This window comes from Pristiophorus japonicus, chromosome 2, assembly GCF_044704955.1.
Source record: "Pristiophorus japonicus isolate sPriJap1 chromosome 2, sPriJap1.hap1, whole genome shotgun sequence".
Taxonomy (NCBI): domain Eukaryota; kingdom Metazoa; phylum Chordata; class Chondrichthyes; family Pristiophoridae; genus Pristiophorus; species Pristiophorus japonicus.
This window is the reverse complement of record NC_091978.1, coordinates 359,174,788-359,184,851: the sequence shown is the minus strand read 5'-3', so window position 1 is coordinate 359,184,851 and position 10,064 is coordinate 359,174,788. Positions and strand designations below refer to the sequence as shown.

Here is a 10,064-nt window from a genome sequence, read left to right as displayed (position 1 = left end):
AGCTGGAGTGGTAGCTAATAGTGACGGGCAAGGCAATGAGACTCGTGCTGTGGCATATCACTGAACTCTAACTGGTTGTGTATGTCTTTGGATTCATTGATCATTGTTGAAAGTGTCAAGCTATTTTTGTTGAACAAAAACAAGAAATCATTATTGCAGGTTAAATACCGAACACAGTAAATGCAATTTCATTCCCCTTCCACTCCTCCCACTCCCGACAAAAAATGCTGCATGCGTTCTGGTCTGGTTAAGAACAAGACACAACAATCTAGCTTGAGTGTTTCTTTTGGATGTATCTCCATCATTGCAAGGTCTAGAAAAAAATCCATTAAGACTGTCTCAAAATTACTTCAACCAAATCTCATATTCAAGATCGAGTGATTCTTGGTTTGACTTTGAAAATGATCTGAACTTTGTGACCAGCTTATTGCTTCAAAATCATAACTGCAGGTTTAAGGCAAACAAAAGTTTAATCGTTTAAAGATGACAAATGAACTAAGAACTCATCATAAATAAGCATGGCTATCATAAACCAGATTTCTGACCACAGCAGTTTATCCATCTAAGTACTGAATTTCTGTGAGTACAAATTCTCGACACTTCAATTAAACTTTAGAACTTTGTAATTATTTTGTTTAACAAATCCCATTATTTTTTGCAAAAGTGGGCCCTGCTCGTTTTTGAGAAAGTGTGTGCCATTGTTGACAAAGTGAAACCTGTTCTGCACAAATGCCAGGAGTCTTTGTAAAGGTTCAGCGGCAGTTTGCAAATACGTGTCTTCATTATAATGAGCTTTCTCAACTATATCTCTGTGGGTAACGACCACTGCAGTAAAATCATTCCACTCGGCTCCAAGAATGCCCTGCAACAACACAAATGATACCTTTAATCTTTAAAGACAATAAACACAACAATTTACACACTCGTATATGTGCTTTTCTAGTGTTGCAGTTAAATACATAACTCACTTCTCAGCAGGATTTTTTTTTAAGAGGGAGTAGGTTCAGGAGGGCTTGTAAACCAAACTCTGGCACAAAACTCCACATTTTGGAGCTGATTTCTAGCCAAACGGGGACTTTAAGCCAGAAATGGGCCTCTGTTCCAGAATGGTGCAGATCAGTGAAAGAAATGTAAGTTTAGTTTTTAAATAAATAAAGAAAAAGTGAAATTTCAATGTTAAAATAGAATAAGTAAGATATAACTGAAATGTTAAACTAGTGACTAGAGGGGTGCCTAGGAAAGTAAAAGAAAAAGAAACAAGAGAAAGAAATTTTTGTTTTTGTAGCCTTGGCTCAGTGGTAGAACTCTTGCCTTTAAGTTAAAAGGTCTTGGTTCAAGCCTCGTGTAGGACTTGATCACGTAATTTAGGCTCACACATAAGTGCAGTGCTGAGGGAGTGCTGTACTGCCCGAGGTGCAGTCTTTGGATGAGACACTAAACCGAGGCCCCGTCTGCTCTCTCAGGTGGCCGTAAAAGATCCCATGGCACTCTTCGAAGAGGAGCAGGGGAGTTCTCTGCGGTGTCCTGACCAATATATATCCCCCAACCAACATCACTAAAACAGACTATCTGGTCAGTTTGTGGAACCTTGCTGTGTGACAATTTGCTGCTGTTTCCCCCCAAATTGTGAAGTAACATATTTCACAACTATAGGATATGGGGATTTTTCAGCATCAGTGTTTGAGTTTGAATCTCACGAAGGTCAGGGAGTACTGAAGTTCCAAAAAGTACTAACAGTCTAAAGGTTAATCCAATATAATGTCAACTTATTTTAAGCAAAGCCAGCTTTTTCAATTATTTTAACATTTTACATTACAGTTTAAAAAGAAACTGTATAGTCATAAAGGGATAAGATACCATTATTGTCTAGTTATAGAAGTAGATAATAGTTCACATTAATTTCTTTCAGCTGCCTATCTAGACTCACATTTTCCAGTTTTTTATACCAAGGCAACTACTACTGTAAAGTACTGGACAACCAATTGTTCAGAGTCTGATAGGTTCATGGTTCTGTACCATGGCTGCAGTGTGTACCATCTACAAGATGCACTGCAGCAACTCACCAAGGCTTCTTCGGCAGCACCTCTGCAACCTCTACCACCTAAAAGGACAAGGGCAGCAGCCGCATGGGAACATCATCACTTCCCGATCCCCTTTAAGTCACACACCATCCTGACTTGGAAGTATATCGCCGTTCCTTCATCGTTGCTGGGTCAAAATCATAGAACTCCCTAACAGCACTGGGAGTACCTTCACCATGCAGTTCAAGAAGGCAGCTCACCACCATCTTCTCAAGGGCAATTAGGGATGGGCAATAAATGCTGGCTTTGCCAGTAATGCCTACATCCCATGAACAAGTTTTTTTTTTAAGCGCCTTGGGACATTAACGGCACTATATTAATGCAGATAGTTATACATTAGTATATACAATTAAAATGAAAGTAGGTTAAATAAAGAGGTGGTTCTCATTGAATAGTAACATAGGGCTGGATTTTGAAGAGGGGGTGGGAAGGGTCAGCAGGCGGGTCAGGTGGGAAAGTGATTTTTTTTTCCCTAGTGGGTCGGGAAGCCACTGTGAACCCGCCGACACGCGCCTTTGCCCGATGTCGGGTATGTCAGCGCTGAGCAGAACCGACAAGCAGCGGCGGGTTCATAGCAGGGAACCCAATTCAAATAATTAGTGGCTTGTTTAGAGCCACTTAAGAATGAATTTGAGCTCACGTCTTGCATTTGACAGCTCGCTCACGGGGTTCATGCTAGTCATGGACCACGTCTGTCAAGCTGAGGCGCGAGTTCAGTGGCCATTGAATCAGCTGTTGAATTGACAGCTTCAAATGTAAAAGCACCACCACCAATCTTCGCCGCAATCCCTGATGCTGCACAGGACCGAGGGCATCAGCACCCAACCACATTGCTGCCCGGCAGGACAGGGATGGCCTCATCATTGCCAGATCTTTAGTCCCCAGCGCGATTTTTTCTCTCCTACCGGAGCAACCATTTTCAGCGCCAGTTAACCCGAGGCCATGGTGACACTAGCAACATTCGTGGCAGCCACAAATTTCTAGGCCCATATGTCTACCTGTTTCTTATTAAGTCATATTCAGTTTGTTGCTGGCAACTATTCTATTTTTTTATTGTTGTTTCTGTTTCTCATTGCTTCACTTGGACCTTGCGCAAGGCTATCACAGTCAGGGCATTTGACGGGTATGGAATACCAAGATATTAAGGGGAACAGATACGGCAGATAGAGACAGACTATTTCCACTGCTCGGGGATTCGAGGACTCGGGGGCATAATCTAAAAATTAGAGCCAGACCTTTCAGGAGTGAAATTAGGAAACACTTCTACACACAAAGGGCGATAGAAGTTTGGAATTCTCTTCCGCAAACGGCAATTGATGCTCGATCAATTGTTAATTGCGCAACATTCGTAACAAGATAGAGGAGTTGACAGCACAATTAGAAATAAATGCGTATGATCTGATAGCCATTACAGAAACGTGGTTGCAAGGTGACCAAGGCTGGGAACTGAATATTCAGGGGTATTTGACATTTCAGAAGGACAGGCAGAAAGGAAAAGGAGGTGGGGTAGCTCTGTTAATAAAAGATGAGATCAGTGCGTTAGTGAGAAACGATATTGGCTCAGAAGATCAAGATGTAGAATCAGTTTGGGTGGAGATAAGAAATAATAAGGGAGGGGAGAAACTTAAAACAATCACTATCACTGGAGAAAAAGTACTAGGCAAGCAAATGGGACTAATGGTGGTCTGCATCCTGGGGTCTTAAAAGAAGTGACTGCAGAGATAGTGGATGTATTGGTTATAATCTACCAAAATTTCCTGGATTCTGGGGAAATCCCAGTGGATTGAAAAATTGCAATGTAACGCTGCTATTCAAGAAAAGAGGAAGACAGAAAGCAGGAAACTAGATCAGTTAGCCTAACATCTGTCACTGGGAAAATGCTGGAGTCCATTATTAAGAAAGCAGTAGCAGGACATTTAGAAAGTCATAATACAGTCAAGCAGAGTCAGCATAGTTTTATGAAAGGGAAATCATATTTGACAAATTTGCTGAAGTTCTTTGAGGATGTAACGGATAAAGGGGAACCAGTAGATGATACATATTTGGATTTCCAGAAGGCATTCGATAAGGTGCCACTTAAAAGGTTACTGCACAAAATAAGAGTTCAAGAGGTTGGGGGTAATATACTAGAATGGATAGAAGATTGGCTAACGAAGAGAAAATAAATGGGTCATTTTCAGGTTGACAAACTGTATCTAGCGGGGGTGCCACAGGGATCAGTGCTGGGGCCTCAACTATTTACAATCTATATTAATGACTTGGAGGAAGGGACTGAGTGTAATGTAGCCAAATTTGCTGATGATACAAAAACAGGTGGGAGAGCAAGTTCTGAAGAGGATACAAAGAATCTGCAAAGGGATATAGATAGGTTAAGTGAGCGGGCAAAAATTTGGCAGATAGGGCTGGACTTTTGTTTCATTGTCGGCGATTTTCTCAGTGTTACAGCTGATTTTCCGTCTGGCGAGAGTTTCCACGTAAGTTTTTCAACGTTATCGCCCACATCTAAAGTCGCCCGCTGGGAGCAAACTGCCCACGTGCAACGTCGAGAACAACCGCCAGGGCGTAAGTTTGGCCTCACCGCCGGCGTCGAGATCGCCGAGAGACCCGCCCTGTAAATGCTGCTTGAACAGGGCGATAAAGGGGGACCCTGCAAAGAAAGGTCAGTTAAAGGTTCTTTAATTATTTGTTTTTAATTTTAACATGGCCATTAGGGCTAAAACTGTCTTGGGAATACTTTGTACGTTTTTTTTTATGACATTTTTTTTAAAAAGGTATTTTTTCCCCCCCTCCCCCAGGCCTAACCGCAGCCTCGGACTAAATTTTACTACTTACCATCCATTCTGGTAACGGCCGCCCATGTTGCTAACTTTGCACATACCCACCGAGAAAACTGCTGACAATGAGTGTGCAATGCCCATTTCTCACTGGGCAATTAGTTTTACTTACTTTAAACTTTAAAATGGAAATCCTTGCTAGCTTTCTTCGCCGATGTTAACGGTGCTTCTCAGTGGACAATCGGACGTTGAGGGCCTTTAGGGAAAGTCTGGCCCAGAGAGTATAATGTGGGAAAATGTGAAGTTATCCGCTTTGGTAGGAAGAATAAAAAAGAAAATTATTTTTTAAATGGAGAGAGACTACAAGATGCTGTTGTACAGAAGGATCTGGGGGTCCTTGCACATGAATCACAAAAAGTTAGCATGCAGGTACAGCAAATAATTAGGAAGGCAAATGGAATGTTGGCCTTTATTGCAAGGGGGGGGATGGAGTATAAAAGTAGGGAAGTCCTGTTACAACTGCACAGGGTATTGGTGAGACCACACCTGGAGTACTGCGTGCAGTTTTGGTCTCCTTATTTAAGGAGGGATATACTTGCATTGGAGGCAGTTCAGAGAAGGTTCACGAGGTTGATTCCTGAGTTGAAGCACTTGTCTTATGAAGAAAGGTTGAGCAGATTGGGCCTGTACTCATTGGAGTGTAGAAGAATGAGAGGTGATCTTTTTGAAATGTATAAGATTCTGAGGGGGCTAGACGGGGTAGATTCTGAGAGGATATTTCCCCTCATGGGGGAATCTAGAACTAGGGGGCATAGTTTCAGAATAAGGGGTCACCCATTTAAAATGGAGATGAGGGGGAATTTCTCTGAGGGTTGTGAATCTTTGGAATTGTCTACCCCAGAGAGTTGTTGAGGCTGGTTCATTGAATATATTTAAGGTAGAGATAGACAGATTTTTGAATGATAGGAGAGTCAAGGATTATGGGGAGCGGGCAGGGAAGTAGAGTTGAGGCCAAGATCAGAGCAGCTATGATCTTATTGAATGGCGGGGCAGGCTCTAGGGGCCAAATGGCCTACTCCTGCTCCTATTTCTTATATTCTTATTAATTTTAAATTGGAGATTGATAGCTTTGTGTTAACCAAAGGTATTGAGGGATATGGGCCAAAGCTGAGTATATGGAGTTAGATCCCAGATCAGCCATGATCTCATTAAATGGCAGTGCAGGCTCAAGGGGTTGAATGGCCTACTCCTCTTTTTATGATCCTATTTTATTCTGTTCATATTTTTATGTAATATTTAGATTTGACATTTTTACAGTTCAATAACAATATTGATCGCAATTTGGGAACCAGAGGAGTCAAGTTGGTAAAGCAAAGGAATTTCTCAGCTGAGGAGTTTGGAGATGCAAATCTGAGGCCCTATAGGGCCACCACTGGTGGGAGGATGTAATTACAGTGTGACAGGTTTACAAAGGCAGTTCCAATTATAAATGTTTACACATGAATTTATAATTGAAAAAGTTGGTACAAAAATGTCACTAAAACAGGATAACAGGAAGTAAGGTTTTGTAGATAGGCAATGTGCACAGATATAATTAAAAACATTGAATATAGATAGATTGACTTTCACAGCATTATTCTATCTCCAATTGGTCGCATTAACATTCAATATTTTGTGCAGAGGTTGCACGCTGCTGAACTATTTACCCCTGCTGAAGTCAACGGAAGGATTGTTCTTGATTTATATGATTTTGTGTCGGTTGAAATGTTTTATGATGAGAAATAAACGATGCTGAAACAGTCCCTCTATAAACAAATACCTTGTTACCAAATTCCCGTTTTACAACAAAAGCCACTCAGCCTTATAATCAAGTATGTGTTTTAAAACTAAAGGCACAGCCAGTCTTGCAACCAAATACATATTAAAACAAAAGGCAGAGCCTCTCTTGCAATCCAGTATGTTAAAACAAAAAGGCACACACCCTGTTGTAATCAAAAACATATTTTCAAACAGAAGTTCCTCCCTTACTCTTATTTTAAATATAAGTCTCATGTTTTTTTTTCTTGCATTTATTTATGTTTATAAAATCTTATATATCACAAAGAAAGGAGCTCTTTATTCTATCCGATAGATTTATGTAGTCAGGTTAGTGAATAATCTTTAACAGCTTTCTGTCTACAGGAGATCTGGGGTGAAACACTTTTGGCTACTGGTCAAGTATTTTTCAAAGATTTTGGAGACAGTTTGCTTTGTTTACTTTCCAGAATGTTTGCAGGAGAAAAGAACAAAAATGGTTCTGCTTATTATCCCTATTTATCTGTTAACATCACTGCCTCTACATTGCAATTGTTATATGTCAGCTGTCTTATTCTCTTTCTGAATTTGTATCTACAATTTAAAAGCCAGTCTTTAAATGAAAGGCACTAAAGAAAAACCTTTTCCTAAGTACTCAATAGTTTAATCGGATAGTAGCTTTCTACAAGGTCCCAAAGCATAAAATACACGAATGGTCTGTGGTATATTACTGCCAAATCCTCCAAAAGGATTTTTTTTCCCCGACCATTTGAGGGAGAACTGAAGTATATTTTCTTTTTATTTCCCAAAACAATCTTCATTTAAAAAAGAATTAAGTGAGAAATACTAGTGTACTTGATTTACTTTTTGGATAAGATGTTAAACCGAGGCCCCGTCTGTTTGTTCAGGTGGACATAAAATATCCCATGACTTTTTTCGGAGAGAAGGGGAGTTCTCCCCGTGTCCTGGTCAGAATTTATCCTTCAACCAGCTCATCATCATCATCATCATAGGCATTCCCTCAGAATCGAGGAAGACTTGCTTCCACTCTTAAAATGAGTCCTTAGGTGGCTGAACAGTCCAATACGAGAACCACAGTCCCTGTCACAGGTGGGACAGATAGTCGTTGAGGAAAAGGGTGGGTGGGACTGGTTTGCCACATGCTCTTTCCGCTGCCTACGCTTGATTTCTGCATGCTCTCGGCAACGAGACTCGAGGTGCTCAGCACCCTCCCGGATGTACTTCCTCCACTTAGAGTGGTCTTTGGCCAGGGACTCCCAGGTGTCGGTGGGGATGTTGCACTTTATCAGGGAGGCTTTGAGGGTGTCCTTGAAACATTTCCTCTGCCCACCTTTGGCTCGTTTGCCGTGAAGGAGTTCCGAGTAGAGCGCTTGCTTTGGGAGTCTCGTGTCTGGCATGCGAGCAATGTGGCCTGCCTAGCGGAGCTGATCGAGTGTGGTCAGTGCTTCAATGCTGAGGATGTTGGCCTGATCGAGGACGCTAATGTTGGTGTGTCTGTCCTCCCAGGGGATTTGCAGGATCTTGCAGAGACATCGTTGGTAGCATTTCTACAGTGACTTGAGGTGTCTACTGTACATGGTCCATGTCTCTGAGCCGTACAGGAGGACGGGTATTACTACAGCCTTGTAGACCATGAGCTTGGTGGCAGATTTGAGGGCCTGTTCTTCAAACATTCTTTTCCTCAGGTGGCCGAAGGCTGCACTGGCTGACTGGAGGCGGAGTTGAATCTTGTTGTCAATGTCTGCTCTTGTTGATAGGCTCCAGAGGTATGGGAAATGGTCCACGTTGTCCAGGGCCGCGCCGTGGATCTTGGATGACTGGGGGCCAATGCTATGCGGCGGGGATAGGTTGGTGGAGGACCTTTGTCTTACAGATGTTTAGTGTAAGACCCATGCTTTCGTACGCCTCAGTAAATACGTTGACTGTGACTTGGAGTTCTGCCTCGGTATGTGCGCAGACGCAGGCGTTGTCCGCATTCTGTAGCTTGATGACAGAGGTTGGGGTGGTCTTGGACTTGGCCTGGAGATGGCGAAGGTTGAACAGGTTCCTATTGGCTCTGTAGTTTAGTTCCACTCCAGCAGGGAGCTTGTTGACGGAGGTGGAGTATGGCAGCGAGGACGATTGAGAAGAGGGTTGGGGCGATGACACAGCCCTGTTTGACCCCGGTTCGGACGTGGATTGGTTCTGTAATGGATCCGTTGGTAAGGATCACGGCCTGCATGTCGTCGTGGAGCAGGCGGAGGATGGTGACATACTTTTGGGGGCATCCGAAACGGAGGAGGACACTCCATAGACCCTCTCAATTGACAGTATCAAAGGCCTTTGTAAGGTCAAAGAAGGCCATGTATAAGGGCTGCTGCTGTTCCCTACATTTTTCCTGCAGCTGTCGTGCTGTAAAAAGCAGTGCCGCAAAAAAGTCAATGCCGTGGCACTCAAAGACCCAGCTAAGAGAGCGCTATACAGTCAGCGTCTCACAGCTAACCTGGTGTGCCCTGATGACCCCGAGACGCAGAATGCCCACAGCGCTTGGTTTGCCCTCAAGGCCTCCATAACCAGTGCCTGCGAAGAGACGCTCGGTCACTCAACCAGGAAACACCAGGACTGGTTTGATGAGAATGACCAAGAGATCCAAGAGCTAATAATTCGCAAGCGCAGGGCATCTCTGAGCCTTAAACAACAACCCAACTCGGGAGCAGCAAGGCAGCAATACAGACGGCTTAAGGCCGAGGTCCAACAAAAAACTCAGGACCTAAAAAATAGGTGGTGGATGGAGAAAGCACAGGAGATACCATCATCATCATAGGCAGTCCCTCGAAAGGAGGATGACTTGCTTGCACGTCAAAAAAGGATGAGTTCACAGGTGTTTCAATGAAGGACCTAATATTCCAGGTCCCGAACTACATCCTGAAGGGTGGAAGATGCCTGTACATGGATTTTTTTTAACATATGGTGGCTATTGCACACCAGTCACCACACGGGCTTGATAGAGCTAGGTCTTTGTCCAGTGGCAAGGGTTATCTAAGATGACTGGAGACCTGCTCTGCTGCACGGACCTAGTGCGCACACGTATCGCAGTGTGGGCTGGCCCGTGCTGCCCTTGGGCCCCTGGCCCTGAACTCGCGCCCCTCCTGGACCCCGATCACGTCACTCTACAGTCTTTCGCCGCTCCTGCTGTGTCTGCCCACGCTCCAATCACCGACCTGGACCTCGATGATGTCACTCTTCACTGCTGTCTCCCTCCTGCACCAACTCGCGCTGCTCCCTGAAGTAGTATGCTTCCACGCTGCTCTGAGGCCTCCACGCCGCTCCTTTTATGGCCCTGACCTGCCGCTGGTGTTCTCACACAGGACGGGGCCTCCACGCTGCAGCAGATACAGCAGCTGGCCGACAGCCG

At 43.7% G+C, this 10,064-nt stretch overlaps 1 protein-coding gene across 1 annotated transcript in view; it reads right to left on the bottom strand.

Annotated features, from left to right (window-relative positions):
- Positions 1-601: 601 nt before the first annotated feature.
- The window catches only part of LOC139231806 (GTPase IMAP family member GIMD1-like), a 30,760-nt gene continuing 21,297 nt past the window's right edge, over positions 602-10,064 (bottom strand). The window contains exon 4 of the mRNA XM_070862534.1: positions 602-862. Within this exon, the coding sequence (XP_070718635.1) occupies positions 602-862 (261 nt within the window). The remainder of the gene's footprint in view (positions 863-10,064) is intronic.